Source organism: Colletotrichum gloeosporioides (assembly GCF_011800055.1).
Source record: "Colletotrichum gloeosporioides strain Lc1 chromosome Unknown consensus_22, whole genome shotgun sequence".
Lineage (NCBI taxonomy): Eukaryota > Fungi > Ascomycota > Sordariomycetes > Glomerellales > Glomerellaceae > Colletotrichum > Colletotrichum gloeosporioides.
In genome coordinates, this window is record NW_025544667.1 from 586934 (window position 1) to 609771 (window position 22838).

The 22838-nt window shown below is 44.1% G+C and overlaps 3 protein-coding genes across 3 annotated transcripts; all 3 read right to left on the bottom strand.

The window, feature by feature from the left end:
• Positions 1-4243: 4243 nt before the first annotated feature.
• GCG54_00006937 (uncharacterized protein) lies at positions 4244-13475 on the bottom strand (the record flags this gene model as incomplete). Its single annotated transcript, XM_045406929.1, has 2 exons — positions 4244-4691; positions 10954-13475. The coding sequence occupies 2 exons, from the start codon at positions 13473-13475 to the stop codon at positions 4244-4246; spliced, it is 2970 nt and encodes a 989-aa protein (XP_045267475.1).
• Positions 13476-16462: 2987 nt separating this feature from the next.
• On the bottom strand, positions 16463-17784 carry GCG54_00006938 (uncharacterized protein; the record flags this gene model as incomplete). The annotated part of the gene is made up of 3 exons (XM_045406930.1): positions 16463-16594; positions 16684-17109; positions 17224-17784. The coding sequence occupies 3 exons, from the start codon at positions 17782-17784 to the stop codon at positions 16463-16465; spliced, it is 1119 nt and encodes a 372-aa protein (XP_045267476.1).
• Positions 17785-21012: 3228 nt separating this feature from the next.
• GCG54_00006939 (Apoptosis-inducing factor 2) lies at positions 21013-22266 on the bottom strand (the record flags this gene model as incomplete). Its single annotated transcript, XM_045406931.1, has 1 exon — positions 21013-22266. One exon carries the CDS (start codon positions 22264-22266, stop codon positions 21013-21015), a length of 1254 nt encoding a protein of 417 aa, XP_045267477.1.
• Positions 22267-22838: the final 572 nt, after the last annotated feature.

The following is a 22838-nucleotide window of genomic DNA, read 5'->3' on the forward strand; positions in this document are numbered from 1 at the left end:
CGTGAACGACTTCTCTGCCTTGGCTTTGGTGATGTGAAATGAGACGTTGAGGTTGTTGAGATGGGAGTGGATGGGGGCGGGAATTTGAAGTTGGAGGAAGCTTAGTGACGTTCGGTGGCGATGGCACGGGCCACTTTTAGCGGCCCGCGCTAGTCGATTCAACCGCTGGGAACCCTGGAGAATTAGCGCAAAGGGAGAATTGAGGAAAAGACATGATGCGACTGTGATGCAAACATGAATTTCCGGCCCAGTTGTTGGTGCTTCGCCGCTGAGTTGTCATGTTTGCTTGAGATATGTCGCTTACCTTGCGCCAACTGCCCACTGGGATGCTGGATTAGGCAAATGCGACCCCTGTCGTTCTCGCGCAGCGGCTGAATTAGCGGCAGAACGCATGTTGGCCAAGCCGGTCTCGTCCGCGATTGGTGTAACTGCAACTACATCTCTTCACGATGGAACCGGTGTCATTTGAGAACGACATTCAAGACCCGGCTAGACGAATTAATCTCCGTTATCGCAATCCAATGTGGGCGCCATTGTACTAATTCCTTAGCCGATGAGAACAGGGCCGTGGTCCTCGGGTGCACCACGTATTTTCCCTTTTTGTAACATCTGAAATCTTATCCTCGTCTTGAGTCACATCGTTGCAAGTGGTAGTGAAACGTTCGTGTTGATCTGAGTAGTAGAACAATTGTATCTCTCGCCCCATTCCGAATAACATTTCTTCGTGATCCACATCAACAACCATCCACATGGATCCACAACCATAACCACAGCCTCAACATGCAACAACTTGTTCCGACGCCCCCCTACACGCTCCATTCTAACACACAACTTACACGTGCTTTTCAATGCCAACCAAAGTGCGACATATACTCTCTCTAACTCCAACAACCACCGATACCCTCTGCTCCAGACTCCTTGTTTCCAGTCTCATTTCCGTCGCCCTGTGCGCTTACATCCCCTTTAATCCATCATCATCATCATCATTCCTCATCGTCAACATGTGAGCCCTTCCATCAGCGTCTGCAAGACCATCTCGCGTTTACATTCCTATTGCGCCCATTGTCCGATACCGTCACTTGGAAACTCCTATTATTGAAGTTCCTCGGGGGGTCGCCTCTGAAATCGCAAGCAGGCCGGTTATTGTTGCCCTTCGGGCTACCACCGGCAGAACGGCACTGTCGCTGTGCCTGACGCGCGAAGCTTTGATCAAAGCGGCGATCGAGGTTTCCTTGAGGCGACGCGGTGCAAGTACTCGCGTACACGCTGGCAGCACCAAGGAGGAAGAACCAGAAGAGAAGGGTAAGCTTCACTGTATCAATGTTAGTACCTGACCTTTAGTAGATTGAGTATGCACATACTTGTGATATGTTATTGCGGTGGTTTGAGCGAGTCTTAGTTGTTGAACGTCTTTACTGATCAAGGCTGCAGGTGAGCTGATGATACTGAGCAAATGAAAATGGAGGCAGGAGCAATCAGTCCAATTTATATCACTCGCTCACGATCTTGGCATAATTCTCGCCAAATCCAAGATACGCGTCCTCTCTGGTCCCCGAGCTCGAAGCTTGCCCACGATCTCGGCCTCGTCCAATGATTTCCGCCCTAGCCCACAGCTGGCCGGTTTGGGTAAACAAGACATCAGATCTCGCAAACGTGATTGGACCACCTTATTCGGTTTCGCATTCGAGACGGCGGCAGTGATGAAGCTTAACCCTACCGCCGCCACGGGGAAACGCTCTAGGGGAAAAAGTATGCGTCTTTACAGCCTCAACCCCGCGCGCGCGTCGTAGAGATTTATTTTCCCTGCCAAGGCGCTACGTGTAATTGGCCAGCAACCTGCGACACGTGCGAGGTTATGAGCATATTTGGGTCAATGTGAGGTTCGTCGATACCCGACGAGCGTGCAGCTTGCAGTAACCCCCGTTTAAAGGCGGGATGGAAGAATAAGCTTGAAGAACGGGGTTATTTTGTCGCAAAAGCGCAACAAGATCACACGTGGAATTTTGTTCGCGTTTGAAGAGAGCGGCACCATTCCCCAGTCGGAGAGGCAGGCGAGTTCCGTGACATCATTGGAGCTTGTGGTTGCCGGCGGGAGACTTCTTCGCCTTGGCCTGCTGGAAAGCCTCACTTACGTCGCAAGCTTCTAAGCCTACTACTAGTGAAGTCAAGAGAGAATTGCGCTATCTGTCTGCCTTGTCGGCTTGCCCGGATCACCAACGAGCATGTTCACGATCATACTCTTCCAGCATGAAAACCCTCATCTCCAAGCTTAACGGGGCGCGGCAGTCTTCTTCTAATAAAGAGTTCGATTCGGGGTCTTGGCAGCTGAGGCTCAATTTCCAGGCTTGGCTTTGTGGCTCCCGATATAATTAGTGAATCCACGGACCAGACGGCCCTCCAATATCTCCGCCGGGTGGGCGCATCGACACTGCCCAGCCCACGGATCACTCCGGATCGACAGCACCCAAGGCCAAGATCGGAGGATAAACTCTAAAGTAAACCCAACCCAGTTCGCACTCTGCCCGTACCCCAGAACCCCCTCCCGGCTCGACCTGCTCCGTCGATGGTCCGGCTGTAGTGCGACGGCTGCGTGCTGCGGCTACACTTTAATCTTGGAGGAGCTTTTGTTTTGTTCCCTATCTTGGAGGAGCAACCGGCGTGAGCCTCCCTTCCCGAAAACGGGTGCATATCAAGGGTGCCGCTGCCAGATAGTCCGTCTGGCAGCGGCCGAGCGGTGAGTTCGTGTAGCTGCGTTGGCATATCGGCAGCGTCGATCAGCGGCCGAAGCGCCTCGAAACAAGGAGACTCACCCGACTGGACCGCTCTTGGGCGGCAGCTCGCACAAAGTTCGCGACGGCAGGGGTCCTTCGTCCAGTCCTTTAACGATAAACATAACCTCCTCCCCTAAATGGGCACCATCAGGTAGTGTATCTGCCCTCGTGGTCGCAATCGGTTGTGCATAATTTGTCACGGAAAGTTCGGATCAGACAACACCTCGCAGCAACGCAGACAGCGTTGTCAGACGGTCAGCGTAGGACTGGAGGCGTCGCCATCGTCTGATGAAAAGCGGCGTCGTTTATGGTTTGGGGCCTTGGTTTCGGCTGGGGCTGCCGTGCCGAGAATCAGGGTCCAATTATCGCGCGTTCCGACGACGAGGCACCCACGATGCGATGCGAACATCGCCGTTTGTTCGCCCGGCGGGTGCGGGATGTCAGATTGTGAGTTTTCTTGGCGAAGATGAGAATTTTCCCAATGCCGCAAATGTCCGCCATTCGGGTTCCCAATTTCGAGATCCAGACTGGTGAGGAAAGTTCCATGAGCCAACAGTCCTGGTGCTTCTCTATTCTCGACACTGCAAAGACGGCAAGCACGATTCATGTTTTTCCGGAATGAGGCGATGCTGCCAGTCAATATGAGTTTCGTTTCAGCAGGTGGAACCGCGTACGGCCTTGGCATCAGAACTTCGCAAACGGGTCGATCCTCCAAGACGGCACTTCGCGAGATGCCACATTGCCATTCCTCTTGAACAGGTGCCGGACCGTCGGGAAGCACCAGATGGACTTGACACACGCGGTGTTGAGAATTCCATTAATCCGGCGACATAATGGCACTTGTCTGAATCCTACGTTACCCTTCTTCTCGGCCCCTCGGACGATACACACCCACTCTTGGGTGAATTGGCAGTTCATCCTAATCGAATCCCTTGAATCCGCCGTATGGTGCAGTACACCCTCTCGACAAGACTGGCACTGCTTCAAATGCTGTGCATTCCTTCGCTCCGGACCATCCGCCCACACCCTGCAGCAGATTGATTACGCCTGCAAAGCACCGAGGATACAACAGTATATTCATGTTTGCTGCCGTGGTCAAGAATGAAAGAAACATAGAGGTTCGAGAGCGCCGCGCTATCAGACCTCTCATCACACGTGATCATCCCAAGCGGTCTACGCTGTAGCCCAAGCGTGTACAAATTGAAAAATTATCCATCATGTGACAACTGGCATGGCGATTGACGGAAGGTGCTCCGGTATCTAGCCTCGCTCTCATCTAGCTTACATGCTAGCTAAGCCCAAAGGGCGTATCCAGAATTAGGCTCTTGGCGTAAGTAATACCTAGCTGTGAAGTTGTGATCATCAATCATACCCTTGTGTCGTTAGTTTGATCCTATGTCACCAATGATGCCCTCGAAAACGTCTCTTTACATTTCAATTTGTATAGCTTGCAATGTTTAGTGCTACGTTAACTAAGGTCCAACGTGAATATAAGCCGCCCAAATCAACGGATTACTTCCTTTGCTTTTACCCTTGGATTTGAGAACCCGTCCATTTCTCGACTCCAACTCCTCATTCTCATGTTCTGTGGAATCTGAGGGGTTTGTACATTTCCTTTCGTGTTCCAGACTGGTGATATCTCGGAGACGCCTCGCAGCTTTGTGCACACCCAGCGATATCGATGTGTCGTCACCAGCTTTATCGAGGGTGTATATGGTTCTGTACACCTCTTCCGCTACTTCAACTGAATAGCGGTCAGATGTCTCCCATAGCGATCCGATGACATGCTTAAAGCCCGCCAGCTGGCATGCAGTTACCAGATATATCGCTTCATCCTGAAGGTCGGCCGAGTGGCTCTTGTTGGTCGAGCAGGCTGACAGGTGGTGGTGGTGGTAGTATTGTTTAATCGCCGGCACGTCCCTGCATAGGGCAAAGGGCGTCCGCGTCAAGCTATATACATACCCCATCCTATCCTATCCCACCTTATCCTATATAGCTTAAGTAGATAGAAAGTAATCTAACCCTATTAAAAGTAAAAACCCCCTCTTCTATAGTATCCCTATAATATAATATAAATATAAGATATAGATATAGATATAGACTACTAAGTAGAATTATTACTTTATAGTTATAATATCTAAGTCTCCTAATAGTAGTACTACTTATATAGTCTTAACGCTAGGAGAATATAATCTAAGTTTTAGCGAATAGTAATACTAGTTAATCTATTAAGTAACTATCCTAATATATACTTACCTAGAAAGCTTATAAGTAAGGGGCCTATAAGAGGAAATACTACTTAGTAGCAGTAGAAGTATAGTTAGAGTACTAATAGGAAACCACTATATACTTAGGTATATAATAATACTCTAGCTATAAGGGCCTATCTACTAGATTATAACTAAATATAAGTAGTAGAGTAGCTACCTATACCTTAAAGGAGTCTAAAGCTTAGAGCATACTACGCTCTATATATTTAGTAATATTCTATTAAAGGTAGATATTAATATAGAAGGATAATTTAGTTAGGTACTTAATATACTTTAGTTACTTTATTCCTAATTATTCCTATATAAACTTTCCTTAGTTAAACTAAAGAACACCCTACCTATCTATTTTATAGTAATAGTAAGGGTATTTAGATATCTTTTAATACTTATAGGAATAAAAGATATTAGTATCTTTATAGAGGTATCTTTTATAATAGTTAGTAAAATTACTATAGTAACTTCTTATAGCTATTAGTTAGTATAGGTTAGCTCTTAAGAGTATTTTAAGCTCTACTATAGGTTTATTAGTAGCTAAAAGCTTTAAGGTATAATACTTATAAGAGCTTTTATAGCTCTACTAAATATCTAGCCTTATCTATTCTTTATAGTATACCCCTCTCTTAATATAGCTAAAAGTTAGGGGCTGCGTTATTAGGTTAAAGGACTTAATTTTTAAGCTATACTTAGTAAGCTAGTCTACTATCTTATTACTAAGGATATCCTTATAACTAGATATCTAATATACTAAGATAGGTACTATTACTTAGTTCTTTAGGACTATCTATCTAAAGTCTAAAATAGCTTCTTATAAAGACTTTAGAAAAGCACCTTCTAAATAGAATACTACTATAATATTATCTAAATAGATCGTAATAGCTATAATATCCTTATTAAGTAAATTAATAGTAACCTTTAAGCTAGCCTAAGCTCCTTCTATTTCTACGTTAAAGACCTCTACTTATAGAAGTCTCTAATAGCTAGTATAAATAAGCCTAAGGCCCCTATAAACTATATAGCTAAAGCTAGTTTATTCTAGCTTAAGTTATAACCTATTAGTATAAACTACTAGATAGGTGGGGGGTAATAATTCTACCTAAATTAGGTATACTTTAGCTACCTTATCCTTAGTCTCTAGTTAGTAAAGTAAATCTTAGAACCTATAGTCCCTTAGGTATAGCTATAAGTAGGGGAAAGCTAATATATCTTTTATAGCGCTAGTGAGGTTTATAGGGCGAATAGTATTACTTTAGTTCTATAGAAGTTTATACCTCTTAATCCTTATAATTAGTAGGTGCTTTTTATCTAGCTATCCTAACTATAGAGTATAGTAATCCCTAATAGATATAAAGATATATTTAACTAGTAGTATACTTAATTTTTATTATATAATATTAATTAGTGTTATTCTCTATATTAGGAGATAGCCTTAAATAGTAATATTAACTGTAACCTATAAGGCCTTAATAAGCTTATATAGTCTGTGAGAAACTAGCTTAAAGCCCCTGCCTTAGCTAGTATCTTCTTGCTTTTTACTTAGCCTCTTAAGGCCTAAATACTATATTTCTAAGCTAAATAGCACTTTTAGTAATATAATAATATATACTACTTTCCTTATAGTAGCTAGTAATACCTTAGAGTAAACCTTATTAAGGCCTTATATATACTTAGTAACCTTTTACATTTTAGCTACTTTTCCCTAAATATACTTAATAAAAATAAGCTTTAGGTTAAATATTATTCTAAGCTAAACTATAGTTTTAAATAGCTATACTTCTCTATCCCTATAGTAAATACTAAGTAGTAGCTTATCTTTAGGTTTTAGCTTAATCTAGTTAGTAAAATAGATAAGTTCTATCTTCTTTAGATCTAATACTATATAGTTTTCTTTCCCTTAGGTAATAATATTATTAAAGATCTTTTAGGTTTTTGCTATTAACTTTATAAGATTATCTCTAAAGTAGAGGATCCTACTATTATTAGTATAGTTAAATCTTATCTCTTTATCCTTAATCTAATATATTAGCTTAATATAGAGCAGATAAAGTATAAGGGAAGCTAGTGAGCTTTATAGTAACTTATAAAATAGCTTCTCTATTAGTATAATATAACCCTCATAGTATACTACTATTATCTAATTTAGTATAAGGTAGTAAACCTATTAAATAAAGTTAAGTAGCTAGCTTTATTCTCTAAATCTCTAATAGAGATAATTTTATAGGATTATATTAAATATACCTTTAATATTATTTATAATAAAAGTGCAGACCTAACCTCAGTTAAAGCCTATTATTATATTATATACTAACACCTTAATAATATCTATAGTAGAGCGTTAAAGTAGAGCTTTTATTATAGTAAGGTAGAGTATTTATTCTTCTATAATATAGTATACTACTTATTATATATAGAGCTTCTTAAATCCCTTATTAATAGTTAAAAGTAGTGAAATTAGCTGCTAGCTTTTTAGCGTAGAGGTATCTTAGTTTACTTTTAGGATTATTAAGACCTCTATAGTATACTATACTTTTAGGTGATAACTAATTATATAATAGGCTTAGTATAGTATAAGGATATAGTCTGAGATATATAGCTAGGCTGCCTATAGTATAACTATAGTGATACTATTAGCGTTTAAGGTAGTATTACCTACCTCTAGTATAGCGCTCTATACTTCCTATATATAGATCTTTAGGTCTATAATAATATTCTACTAAGGTACTATAGGGGTATAAAAGTTAATATTATCTTCTATTATATATATCTCTAGTAGTTTTATCTATAGGAATTATACTTTCTTAGTAGGTTTAGTAATATTATTTTCACTATTATATAGAGGAGGGGACTAAAACTAAGACTTAAGTTTATACTAGCTTATAATTTTATAGAGGTCTATATTACTATTAATCTCTTTAATTAGCTTAGCTTATATAGTAGACTTTGCTTTTTAAATAGCATAATTATAATATTTCTTAGCTCTATTAGTAGCTTCTAAGTTTAGATTCTACCTATATTTAGCTTTATACTTCTAGTTAGTTTTAATATATACTGCATTCTACTATATTATACCTTTCCTATTAGAGTAGTATCTCTTCTCTATAGTAAAGAGTGCTAACTATAATAAGGTATTAAGCTTTTCTATAGCCTTATTAAGGTCTTTTAGTATATTAAAAGCTTCTAGTAGTATCTATATGTTATTTACTACTTTAGTAGTGAATTTTAGTATATTATTAGGGCTAAGCTTAAGCCTACTTTTTGCTATAGGAGGGGCTTAACTTAGGTTACTCTAAGTAATAGGTATTATAAATACTAAGGTTAAATAGTTAGAATTAGTATGAAAATAGCTAGTAATTTTAGTTTTAGCTAATAATATATTAGAGAAGTAGAGATTAAGTATATTACTATACTAGTAGGTTAGTACCTTTAGTATATTAAGGAGGGTAATATTCTAACTTTTAATAAGTTTAGTTAGTAAAGTACCCCTTCTACTTATCTCTACTCCTAGCTACTATATATAGTATTTTGTATTAAAATCTCCCCCTATAAAGAGGCGTAATAATAGTAGCTAATCTAATAAAATATAGAAGATATAGAATTTATTAATATCCTAATATATATTAAAGTAATACACCTCTTAAAGCTTAACACTAAGGATATCTCAGTAAGGTCTTTAGGAGTTAAGTATAACTAAAAAAGGAGCTAATATAGTAATCCCCTTATAAATATAAGTTAAAACTTTAAGTTATATAGTAATTAAATCCTAAGTCTAAACTAATAAATATAAAGTATAAATAGAGTTAGTTTTAATAAGATTAAGTTTCTATTTAGTTATACACTAAAGTTCTTAAATAAGTATAATATTAAATTTATAATAGTTAATAAATATTAAAGTAATATTATATATAAGCCCTACCTTTACTATATTTACCTAGAATATAAAGTATATTCTATTTATAGTAGTATAATTAAGATCTAATTATTCACACTAAAATAATAACTTTAATAGTTTATTCTTAATATAAGTCTAAATTATCTTCAGACTCCCCTAAGTCTATTACTTTATTAATATCCCCTCCTTCTAAGATATCCCTTAAGATATCTTTAAGTAGGATCCTTATAGAATTAATTACTTATAGTGTAAACTCCTCTCTATTAGGGTTAAGAGTTATAGAGGATAGGTTATAACCCTTATCCTATATACCCTATAAAAAGCTTAAGTCTATCTATCTATATACTATATTTTTAGATACTATAATATTAAACTAATAGCTTACCTTATAAATATATTAGTATTAGCTTTATAACAGTTAAACTATAGCACTATCCTTCTATTAAGGGCGTAGTAGATAGTTCTTATTAGTTACCTTATATAGACTATTATAAGTCGTATATCATACTTTATTAATGCAGTCAGCTCTATATTCCTACCTACTATAATATTAGTAGCATAGTATATAGGTATATTCCTTAAATTTATACTACTTATAGCATACTTAGTATTACTTAAGTAGCAGCTTATAGTTAAAGTACTTAGTATAATATAAACTAAAGACTTAGAAAGCGTTAACCTTCTAGTAAAAAGTAACTATTTATATATATCGCTCCTTACCCCTAGTTAATAGCGCTATAAAAGTCTAAGATTTAATAAGTAGGTACTTAGTAGTATATTTAATCTTAGCTTAAATATAAGGTTTAAATAGTATTATACCTTTATAGTTTCTAATTATAGCTTTAACTCCTCGTAAAGTATATATAGCTTAAACTTTAAGTCCCTTAACACTTATTATATTAAAATATTTAAATAACTCAGTATAGTAAGTAAGTATAGCTATATATACTCTCTAAGATATTATAATAATTATAATACTAAAAGGTATCTAAGTTACTACTCTAACATCTAAATCCTAAATCTTACTAACTTATATAAATCTTATATAGATAAATATAAGCTTAATTAGGGGCTCCCTATAGCTATAGCCTACTAGAAGCTAAATAAAGACGTAAAGGTTATTAAGGTTAGCTAGTTATAGATTTCTAACTCCTAGTTATACCTTACTCTAACTATTTATAGTTCCTATATTATCTCTAAGTGTTCTTATAGTATTAGCTATTAGATAGCCTAAGGTCTTAAAGATAGCTCTAATATAACTAAGCTATCTAAAGCTTCTACTAAAAGTAGAGCCTCTATTACTATCTACTTAAGTCTTAATATCCCCTATAATAGTAGCACTATTAGTAATAAGATAAGTATAATCTTTATAGTTTACTCTATAGTAATATTTCTCTCTAATTATAGATAATAGTAATCTAGCATAATATTCTATAACCTCAGTATACTTAAGCTTAAGTTATTATAGTATGGTCTATATAGTATTAACTAAAGTAATAGTAATAATATTATAGCTTTTACTAATTTATTTAATTTTACTTAATTTATTAAGCATAGAATCTGCAGCTCTAATTAGCTCCTAAGTGCCTATACTATAATATATATTTAGCATAATATTTATTATTAGTCTATATAGTCTTAATAGCTAATTAGCTATCTAAGGCGTATCTTTAATATCTAGTATAACTAGTAATAAATCTAAATATCCTTAATTACTATAAGCTTATTTCTTTTAGGGTGATTTTGAAATTAACTTTTTAGGCGATTATAGGGGGGTTTAAGTATATTTAAGGTTTATCTAGATCAGATAAACCACATTAAATATAGCTTAAGAGGGTAGTAATAGTAGTAGTATTACGTAGTACGCTAGCGCTATAGCCTTAGCTGCAGCAGTTATTACGACGTCGGAAATTAGCCTTATTAACGAAATAGCAGCAGTAAGGTAGCCCGCACTAATAGTGCGTACTAAGAAAAATATTTAGGGGGAGAAGTTAAGCAGGCTGATAGGTATGCTAGCTAAGTACACCCTTTGTTGAGGTTCAGATTCATAAGGTCCTCAACTGTCAACATATGTTCTTGCCAATCCCTAGTGAGCAAGGAACTCTTTGAAGGATTTGACAGATGCGATTTCCCGTGGCCAGCAAAATGGAATATGGAACATTCTTCCAGTCCTCTGAGTACGTCTTTGCTGCATGGCTGTTCGAGTCTTGTTCTTTTCATTGTGGTAGGGAGAAGACTTTCCAGTTTTTCCACTTCATTTTTCGCAAATCTGAGATTGGAACATTCTGGCGTTGTCGTCATTGATACCAGGAGGGCATGATCAATCATGAGATTACGAGCCGTTCTGATTTGCCGACGAGCATGTAGCAGAGCTCTGACTGACGGACTGTAAGACGAAACTACCCTGTCAAGTGCTGTGTCTGTCGAAAAAGAGGCATGACGGCCTGCAGCATGCAGCGGTAGTGAGCTTAACTCGCCGGTTGGGATCCACCAGATTCGGGGCCAGTTGTTGTTCATGGGGAACTTCCGAAAGCCTAGTGTATCTAGGATCGGGCACACTGCGACGTCCCAGAGCCACTCTAGTATACTGAACATCTCATCTCTGGTTTTCTGATGCGATGGATAGTGGGAGCGAATCGATGTCAAGCTGTCGACCTTTCTTTTAACGTCAGGGTGGTGTAACTTGGGAAGTCGTATCGACCGAATGGTATCCGTCTCAATGAGGAATGCATCGCAGCGAAATCCGCTGGAATTAATGAGTACAATGGGCCCGTCAGATGCAGCAGCGTTCAGTTCCTCGACTGATGGAGGGAGGAGAAAGTGGCCGAAGTCAGGAAGCAGACGAATCTGACTAATGATCTCGTCAAGATCAATACTTGCCTGGTGGCGGTCATTTCTCCTTCGCATCGCGCTCAAAGAGTCGCCCCCAGCTTCAATATCAGACATATCTTTGTATGGAGAGTCCAGCATAACTCGAAGCTCTTCGAATCTTTTCGCCAATCGCGGGTGATGCTCTCGGAGCTCTGACACATCCGACCGCAACCCAGACCGGAGACCAATGATGATTCCTCTGCCCAACTCTAGCAGCTTCACAGCGTCAAGTGGCGGTCTTCCAGCTTCGAGAGCTAAAGATGCGGCCATCGTGACCACACCACTAAATTCGCTGAGCAGATGTTGCTGATCATGTTGACTCAGTTGACGAGAGGCGACTCTTGGTAGAAGGCTCACAGCGAGTTCTGTGATACGACTTGCTTCTTCCCATTTGCCTCTAGCAGGCAACATTGAGCCTGCCAACACCGCTGACCTTATTCGCAGAAGAGGTGGTGAATGAGACAGATTTGCGGCTTCAATACAGAGATTGATGGATTGGTCGAAAGCTGCCCACTCGCCGTTACTTTCGGATTTGAGAAAGAGTAAACCGGCCACTGCAACAAGCGCGGATTCTCTTTTTGCATGGTCGTCAGGTATTGTTCTTAGGGCTTCTTGGCCTAGTTCAATGGCCATTTCCAACCCTTCTAGTTGACCTGTCGTCTCAAACTTGACTCGAAGTAAGCTCGCTAAATTGGCCAACAGTAATCCTCTTTTCGCGTGTGACTTGTCAAGCAATTCTATGGCTGCCTCCATGTTTGAAATTGCTGATTGCAAGTCTTCCGGGTTGTTTGTCGTCTTGAACTTTAGCTCAAATGAAATGGCTAGGCTGTTCAACCTGTTTCCCAGTTCCTGGTGGCCGTCAGGTGTCATTGCTACAGCCTCTTCGCCACGAGCAATGGCCACACGCAGATCATTCAGGTTGCCTGTCCTTAGAAATCTCATCTGACGGGCATGGGCTCGACTTTTCAACCTGCTTGCTCTTTCTGGGCGATCAGGAGACGTCATCTGTAGGGCTTCTTCACCCCGTTTGATGGCCATGTCCAAGTCGCGAAGGTCCCCAACTCTGTCAAATCTCGCCTGGTGAGCATCGGAAAGAGTGTGCAATATAGTTGCTGTGGCCGGCTGTTGGTCCGAGGCCTTTTGCAATGCCTTTTCGCCTAGCGTGATGGCTGTCTGTAAATTGCCAGGGTCACCAGTTCGCTCAAAGCTGACTCGAAAAAGCAAGGCGAGATTGTTTAAAATAGACCATTTTCCCGCGTCGTCATCAGAAAACTCTGTTGCAGCCCTTTGGCCGAGTTGGAGAGCGAATCGTAAATTTTTCTTGTTGCCGGTCTGATCAAAGATGGCAAGATGCGTCATCGCGACCGTGTCCATGATAACCGGCCCCGTTGGGTCATCTTGCGGAACCGCTGCCAAAGCCTCCTCAGCGCATATAGCAGCCCTTCGTAGGTATGTAATGTCGCTTGTACTCCCATGCATAGTTCGAAGGGAAACTGTGAGATTGGCGAGTATAGTTGCTTTCTCCGGGCAGTTGGAAGGCATTGCTACCAAAGCATCCTCGCCTCGCTTGATGGCCATCTCCAGATTGTCAAGCTCTTGGGTTCTCTCAAACAACTTCCAAAATGAGACAGCGAGATTGTGCAGCCACACCCCTCTGTTAGGCTCAATATCGGGCATCGCTGCAAGAGCCTCTTCACTTCGTATAGTAGCTCTTCGCAAGTCGTCAAGATCACCCGACACCTCCAACTTCGCCTTTAGAAAGTGACAAAGATTGGTGAGTGCGGGAAGGCGAAATGAATCACCATCAGGTGTTGCTGCTAGAGCCTCTTCGCCTCGCGCGACAGCCATGTGCAAGTCGTCCAGGTTTCCCAAGTGTCGGAATCGGAAAAACAAGGAACGAGCCAGGTTGGTCAATATCTTTGGGTCGCTCGAGCAGGACGTTGTCGCTACAGCTTCCTCACATCGCATGATAGCCTTGTGCAAGTCATGGACGTCGCCTGTCTTCTCGAAGCTGGCATGGAGAAACTGCCCTGTGCAGCCTAGTGTGATTCCCCTGCCCGGATCGTTGGGAGACATTGCTGCCAGAGCCTCCTCGCATTGCTCGATAACTGTCTTCAAGGTTTCCAAATCATCCGTCTGCTCAAATTCCTCCCAAGAGCGAACAGCTTCTATTTGAAGTCGAGCCGCTCTATTCGATTCGTTGTAGGATATCATTACAGCTGCTTCCGGTTGCGACTTGTGAAGATTGTTTGCTGCCGGCTTGAAGCCTCCCTGATGAACAATGATAGCCTCTCTCATTGTTTAAGACCGTAGTAGCTTCGATATTGTCTGATTCCGCGTCGTGTATCAGCTACGTTCAGCCTCTGATTTCCTGCAATCAAAAGAGGAGGGGATGGATGCATAGACTCGCTTGTTCTTCAATAAAAGTCCTGGTTCACTCGCGCCTACTAACGTCCTAGCTACTCCCTATCCTTGAAATATGAACTTGTGGACACCCTCGCTAACGTCGGCTTCCAGCCTTGGCTCCATAGAGTTGGCAGCGGGGTGTGCATCAGGTGGCCTTAAGTCATCTAGCTTCCAGCGCCAGGCGCGCCTAGCCACAAAGTGGTGTAGCTGACCCCTTGCGTAAATGCAGGTTTTGGGCCTCAGGTCTGGGTTGACTTCCATCTCGCAGAATGAAATATGACGTGTCACCGCTTCAAGAACCTAATAGAGTGGGGTTTCAAGATAGCTTCAAATGGGAGTCTGGTGAAGACGAAGGCCATAGAAGGATTAGGCAGCAGCATGGCGTCTAAACAGGGTAAAGATCAGCCTGTCAGCAACGTAGGATCTAGCTACCACTTCGTTCGGCAAACGGAGGCTGACTCCGGTTTTTTTGGATTTTGTTTTCTTCCTTTACTCTTTTAGCTTGCAGTTGTTACGCAGTCCCGAAAGCAATTAGATAGAAGAGAAACGATATGTTCCGACACGCTATCAGGAGATATGCTCTTAGTGATTCAATTCAGCAGAATGCCTATGAGGCTCGATAGAAGTGGATCTCTCTAGTACCCAGGCGGCAAGCAGCCAGGTATGCAAATGCATTGAGAAATGTCTATGTAACCCACTTATGCGGCGGTCACGATCCTGGTGATATGTGACAATAGTGCTCCTCCATATTTCACCCGAGCATTACCGCGACAGTCAGCCTCAGAACACAAGTGGACATCTTTGAATCGCTTTCAGCTTCATAGGAACGGGTCTAATGCAGGATCATTCAGCTTTTGTCAATTCATTTCCATCAAAAGCGTGGGGAAATTTGGGGGGGGGGGGGGGGGGGGGGGGGGGGAAAAAAAANTTGGGGGGGGGGGGGGGTAGGAGGCGGACGGAAAAAGAACTGTTGCGAAGCCATTCCTCCGTGACATAGTTTCACGGTGTGTCTTCTGGTTGAAACACTGGTCTGATTTACAAAGGTCTGTTTCATTAAACACAGAAACAAGGTCAGAAACTTTGATAGCTCTCGCCAGCCCTCTCACCAAGCAGATGGCCCTAGTCTACATTGATTGAACAACACCTTGTGCTATCCGGACCGTCGTTACATGTTGTGCCATCGATGTCCAGCCTGTTCTGTTGCTTCCTTGGACTCGAATGTTCCTGCCGTTAGGAGACTCTTTTTGTTGAATCTCAAGCAGATTCTGTAGAACCGGGTTGTCCGCCGGAAGAGAGGGAAGACAGATGTCATCCCAAGCCACGGCAGGGTCATCCCCATTTGAAGTGAACATCATGAACAGATCCTTCACCCGCGGGGGATCATCGGCACCACCCGATGGTGGAATTTCCATGATGAAGGACGACTTGTTGAATTCATCAAGGACGTAATTTCCTGTCGCTTTCAAAGCTGCCAACCCTGACATTGGAACAGGATCAATTTTGACAATACCCCAAGACGGAGTAAAGCAGGACGCTGAAACCCAGGCCTCTGCTCTGGAAAATCCGCGGTATGACACCGACAACTCAACTTCTACGAAGGCCATGAATTTTGACCAAATCCTGAATCCAAACACCCAAGTGATAGCCCGTCAGGTAAGGGTTTCCTCTGAGGACGTCTGTCATCACCAATGCCATCCCATGTAGCGGATCGCCGTCATCGTCACCGCCCAAAAAGTCCCCAGGCCCGAGCTGCTTTCGTCGTACACCATGGCCCGAAAAGTCGAAGCTTCTGCACAAACTAGTCTCAGCTTGAAGTAATGAGCGGGGAACTGAGGCGCATCAGCTGCATTGTGACGTGGCCAATGTTGATTTCGTGATGCCTCATCTTCAGATGGAGTGGGTAAAAGCTTGGCCACTCACGGGGCTTCGAATAGCTTTCCGCATACTCAGCCATATCTGTGCTCATGAAGGATGGGAGTCAGTGAGTTGAACATCGGTCGAATGAGTCTTCCCTGTAATTGAGATGGTGCGGTGGACATTTTCCGATAACGAGGCCATTTTGCAATAATGTACGCATCGTCATGTCTGAACTGGGGGAGAATGTCTTGCTTGATGTGATTAGGCTCTTGCGTAAGAGATATGACGAACATCACCCGGGCACCTGCAGGTGATGGTTAGTTCTATTATTATTATTATCAATCTAACTCTAACGATAAAGCTAGGTCTAGCTTGCTCCTAAGAGCATTTCTTCTAAGAAACTATACTTCCTGGACAACCTCGACCTGCGGGCCTTCGATCTTCTTCACCTTCCGGCCTTCCCACCACGACATGACGCCTGCCATCATAGCGACACCGCAGCCAAGTCCGATAAAGGTGCCAGTGGCCCATGACTGCAACGGTGGTTAGTTCACTTGGCTTTCGTGGAGACATTTCAGACACATTGCAGTTGAGCTTGCGAAGCTGTTTGGGAAACACTCACGGGACGGTCGATGCGGTTGTAACCCCACATGAAGTAGCATAACACAGCTTGCAGCAGCGTGTTGAGCACCATCATCCAGATCGTGAACCCAAGCTTCCAAAGTGCCGTCGGTGGCGCCGTCTGGTTCGTAAAAGTCGGCGTGCGGCCCTTCTCGTCCTCGAAAGTCCACGCTGGTGGTCGAAACCAGCCTTTATTTTGCGCCGCTAGCCTTCGCATGGCTTCGCGATCCTTGAAATTTGTCGCACGGATGAACCAATACAAGTCTCGAAAACGCCATGGCGCAAGACCAAAGCCCGTAACGCAGAAGAGGGCGTTGAGGATCTGACTGTCGATCTCCAGCCATTTTTTGCGGGGTGAGTTATTGTCGTCGGCGGAAGGGTAGTTCATTGCGGGTGCGGCGTTGATGAGGAGGAAGAAGAGCATAGCCTATGAGTTGTGAGTGAGTTGCGATGAGATTGAACTGTGTGCGTAAAACGTACGCCCCAAGCCTATGAGCGAGTTAGCCGACTGCATTGATGAGAAGATGACGTGAGAACGTACCACGATATTCAGGCAGTAGATTGTGATGATGAATCCCGATGGTGTCAAGAAAAACTTCCAAAACGCCTTCAAGCCATTGACGACGGTCGTTTGCCATGGGGCCTTCTCCTTGGCCATGTGCTTCTCATACAGACTTTGGCGCCTTTGAAATTGCTGCCTTGGGTCAGGGCTGCCGTCAGCTTGGTTATCCCCCATGAGAACCCTCGCCTCGTCGGCCTCTCCCTCATGTCTCTCATCTGGCTTATCACCATCCTTGAAAACACTTTTGAATGCAGGCTGTCCCTCGGTGGCGATAGACCCGGTCCTTGTTGATGACCTCACAAGGGCAAGCTCGCCGTCGCGCTCCTGTCTCGCGAAACGGGCTGAGTGGCCCTGGGAATTGAAAGCGATGTTATCGCCGCCTGAGTCTTCGTCGCGCAGTTCAGTGAGGTTCGGCGCCTGAGCGATGGCAGTTCCAGCAGCCTGCCACATTCCGAGCTGAGGATTGGCATTCATGATGGAAAGCGAAGCGCCCCGGACGCGGCCGACGATGCCGTCGTTGGCGGCGGGTGGATCGGCCATTGCGGACGGCGGCTTGTGGTGAGGTGGTGTGTTTCAATGCAATGCGTCGGCGATTGTCAATGCTGTGCCACTCGTAACTTCCTGCTATGGATGATGCTCAATCGATAGGTACTAGGAATCGCGTAGGGTGATGAAGTGAAGTCGGCGAGGACGGGAAAGGAGATTCTTTTGATGCGGCCGGCGTGGAAGTGGGAAAACTTTAATTAGGTGCCTGACGAGGTGACGGAAGCGGAAGGGGTGATGGCTGTGAGACCCTGCCTTTTGATGGTTTAGCGCCTTGGCGATCCCTGCCGTCACCAGATACGCGGACAAGTACGACGGCCTTTACGCGGGAAGGTGCGAGTCTTCCGACCCCGATGGACCTGCCGAGACTGCCCTGTTTTGTGTCCGGTTCTCCCGAGGTCATTCCGAAGAGCCTCCGTCATTGACATCACCTGCAGTAACTTGCATGCAATTTTCGGGATCTCTGGATGAGTCTAGAAAAATCCGGGAACAAGCAGTTTCTTCGGCCTTTTGCGAGCGATACGGATGCGGATGCGGATGCGGATGCGGAGACCTTCCAGGGTCCGGACGGCAATGCGCTACTCGAGTCATCCCTCAGCCCTTTTAATGGAACCAATCTCACTGTCACCGGCACACTTCTCGGCGAAAGCGAGGGGACCCCCCACACTAACATGCGAAGCGTTCGTAAATACCAATTATTCGGGAAAATATCTGTAGGCCAGCGTAGATCATAACAAACGAGATTTCCAACCTCAACAAACAACCTTAAATTTAAGACTTTTTACCGCGGAAAGAACTGCGGACATGGATCTCCACAGCCACCGAGACTCAGGTTCGCCCGAATGGGGCTAATGCGTAGGTAAACTACGTGACGCTCCAGACATAAATCGTCTTATGCCCGCCAGCTCCACCGTGCAGCATAATAAGATCCAACGAATAACAATTATGAGAAATTAAAAGCGTACAGCAAAGCCAAAAATGAGATAATGGTATCTATGAGAGAAAAATGAAAAAGGGCTAAAAGTTAGGAGAGAATAATAAGAGCGAGAATTACAGCTGCTTGGCTACAAAGAACTATCCCGGCAGCGTACAAACAACAGTGTAGGACTTTATATCCTATGTGTCTGGAGAAAACAAAAAGTGATAAATGCCTGCTTAATGCTCGTTCAACTCGCTCTATCCAGCGGCACACTATCAGAATCATCTAAAGCAAGAGTGGGAACGACTTGATAGTCCCCAGGAATATGTCCTTCCAAGCCCTTTGTCATTCCAGCTAGCACTAGCATCAGTAACCACAATATCAAAGTCACTATATCTGAGGAAAAGAAAGACTTACTAAAGAGGGTGTAAAAAAAGTCCATAAACACAGGGACCCAAGTAGTTAAGGCTAATATTTGGCCAAAGCTCCACTCAAGTTGGGGATCATCATCAGCGCCTTGATTGATAGTCTTGTCTCGGAAGATGTAGTACACCGCAAATGCAGTCCACATGGTAGCAAAAAGGACTAAGTGGATCAAGAGAAGCATGACCAACGTCCCTCGATTAATTGGAGGCGTTTTTCCTGATTTCTCTCGGTAACGCATGACGCAGACCGTGACGGCAGAAATGACCATGAGCAGACCAAGTACCACAATCGCAGTAAACATGAAAAAGTTGGCCATATGAATATAGTTCCTATCAAAGTTCAGGATCAAATCAAGTTCATTACCTAGATGTGAGCTCCAGGTCATGGAGACCGCCACAAGAGGCACTAGAAGCACACCAAGACATGGTATTATAGCGACGTCTAGCAACCGTCTTCGTCGGCCTGGAATTTGAAGCATCAAACCGCTTATCCAGGGCGGTAAAGTGCTCAGAATCGATGCTAGGGTTGCAACACGAGTGTCAAATAGGTTGAGCGGCCCACCAAGTCTCCAGTGGGCTATTGCGTCGTCCTGTGCATTGCCAGATGCACCAAATACAGTACGATAAGATGCAACTGTAACTCCGAAACTGAGGAGCACAGAGCTCCAGTAGAAGGTTGGCAATACGGCTCTGAAAGCATCGAGAGCCCGATGAGAGGTTGTCGGCGTTCGAAGACGGCGCGATCGGAAATAGGCCACCCAAAACGCAAGAAGGAAGGCTGTTACGAGGAACGTTTCGATCCAGAAGGTTACGATTACCTGTCAAAAGCTTATCAGTTTTATTTCTGCGCAATGCATCAGTGTAGCTTACGCCTATTCCCGCAATGTCGGCGTTTCCTTGAATTTGAAGCTCGGAGCGCAATGCTGCAATGCAAGGCATATTGTTCAGCTTATTGAATTCTCCTGAAACCGTGTTTGCGAAATCGAGTGATGTTTCGCAGGATTCGGTGCGGCATCCGGAGCGGGCGTCATAATTGCAGGTGAGCATGTACCATGACATGATCTGCTCTTGCCGCGCCTCAGATTCATTGAAAGATCTCGCTTCGTTGCGAAGAAGAGACAATACGAAGGAATGTAAGGCGCTAGTCTCAACAGCACAGAGGTTTTGAAATCCCCCCTCCCTGTCTGTTGTCCGTACGATAGTGTGCGCGAATCGGGCAAATGAGGTGCAGTTTTTGCTTAAATCCAGTGGCCGATCCCATGTAGGTCGATCCCACGTAGGTACCCATGCGACCGTGCTATTACTAGGTGTCGCCATGATAGTCGTATCCTTGCTAAGTAAGTGCTTCAATAAGATAAGTCGAGTCTCGGCTCCTTATTGATCAACAGGCCGATGCCATACTGGGTTCGTGGTTTGAGCATGCACAGTGACCTGTAAGAAGTGTCGATCAAGGACGTGGATCTAAAATCAAGTTGCGGTAAGGTCGCTCACTATTTGAAGGAAGATTTCACATGAGCTCTGGCGTGCTTTCAGAAAAGCTGCTATGTTGGCCTTCTGAGGGAAGTTGTCCAATGAGCCGACGTGATGGCTCATTTGTCATGCACCAACTGTGGCACAGCCATTCTTGGCACATCGTGTCCGCGCCTGCTAAGTAGCTATTCGCAGTACTCAATCTGTAATATCCCAAGGTTGCCTGAAATAAGCCTTACGTACAGCCGACGAGAACGCCTTATCGTCTCAGTCCATCACGTTTCGTCAGAACCGCATGGATTCAAAAGCGGGAATTCAATGGAAGGGGGGTGTTATGGAAACACGGGTGTAAACTGCCATGAAGTGAAATAGTACGAAATAGTTAGGTGAACGAGCAAAATCTTACAGCTATCACTCTTTAGCCCACTGTTCACCATTCCAGAGCTTTCCCATGGTCCACAGCCAATAGTCGCGGCCCTTGATCAGCCACACCAGGAACCCAGGCAGGCGCCATCCCATCGCCGCGCCGACGCCTTTACTTTTCCCAATCGGCACCATCTGCGTTTCTCTTAGATCTTCTTTGAACACCCGGTCATCTCTGATCGCCACATTTGGCTTCCCCGAAACAAGCAACAGGTCCCGCTTGAGGTTGGCGCAAAGGACCGGGACCGCGCCGAGGATATTGTGGACCGCCGGCCGAGCATACGACGACACATCCCCGATGGCGTAGACGCGCGGCCCCGCTTTGTCAACACGGAGAGTTGACGGGTTTGTCTCGACGCGCCTATCAGAGGTGAGTAGCGAGGGATTGATGAACGAGGTGTTTGGGCGAGTGCCTGTTGCTGGGATGTACAGGTCCGCGCTGAGAGTCTGGCCATTTGAAAGGTTGATGGTCGCAGACATTGCGACGTCCTCAACTCCCGCTTCGTTTGGGATAACACCATTAACGCGAGTGTTCTTGATCACAGTAACGCCGACTTGTGCCAAATATTGCTCAGCCTTCTCGGCAAGTGACGGGCGCAACGCAGGGAGAATCTTGGATCCGGCTGTGACTAGCGTGATAGCCACCTTTGGCTTCTCTGATGTCGAATTGAAGAGGCCCGCTCGACCGTTGAGGTACTCCCCCAGCTCTCCTGCAGTTTCGACTCCAGCTGGGCCGCCCCCTGCAATGACGATAGTCTTCGCTTGCGGTAGAGCCTTGCGAAAGTCCTCCCAGCTCTGCCGCAGACCCTCGTGGCTGCTGTTGAGTCCTAGGAGAGGAGAAGATGTAGATGCACCCGTCGCAATGACCAAACCGTCGAAGTCAAGTATCTCGATAACTTTGCCCCTAGCCAAGGAGACAGAAACAGTGCGGTTGACGTGATCCAGTGCCGTTGCAGTCCCGCAGATAAAATGAAACCTGTCAGCAGGATACTGCTCAAAAGCTGTTGTGATGTCGACGAATAGCTTGTCCTGGGGAAACATGTCGTCCGATATCAAGGCGCGCGGACATGCGGGACGGCACATGACATGGGATGAACTACTGACGAGGACGACCTGGTAGCCTTCCTCGACCGGCAAATGCGGAATAGCATGTCTGAGAAGATAATGAGCCGTTGAGACGCCGCCGTATGAGCCGCCGAGAATGACTATATTCTTCTTGAGCGGGTTGCCGTTTTGAGACATCTTCAACTCTGCCAAAAATTGGATGCAGTTGCTGGAATGACGGGGTTTTTTTTATGAATTGGTGGAATGAAGCGTTCACAAAACTGCTGACCCAAACAATTGTAATCCAATGTTCCCAAAGAGACCCTTCCTATTTGTACTACTCTTTAATATTCTCTGCGGACCAATTCGGACGGATGAGGGTATCATCGTGGTGAAGGATTGCTGATGTGGCTTGCGCCACCGTCATGATTCGGCCGAGCTCCGGACGAAAAGACATCACTACATGTTCTATCATTGTCGACTACTGGACTGTGACAAGAAATTACAGCTCATTCTCGAGAACTTATCATCTGGTCTAGATTGTTGGTGTTACTATTGGCTGTGTATTCCGGCATTTGAGGTTTGGAGACAAGTGGAGCAAGTTAGTGGGGGATATCGTTAATACCAGTTTAACTTACATCAGTGATCTGAATTGAGTTGTTACCTCGTGAATGATGGCGTTGTTAGTCAAAGAGCGCTCGAAGGGTGGTCGTTGTCAAGGTCATGCGGTTGACAGCGAAAAGTTAGATACTAAGGTAGAATAAGGTAGA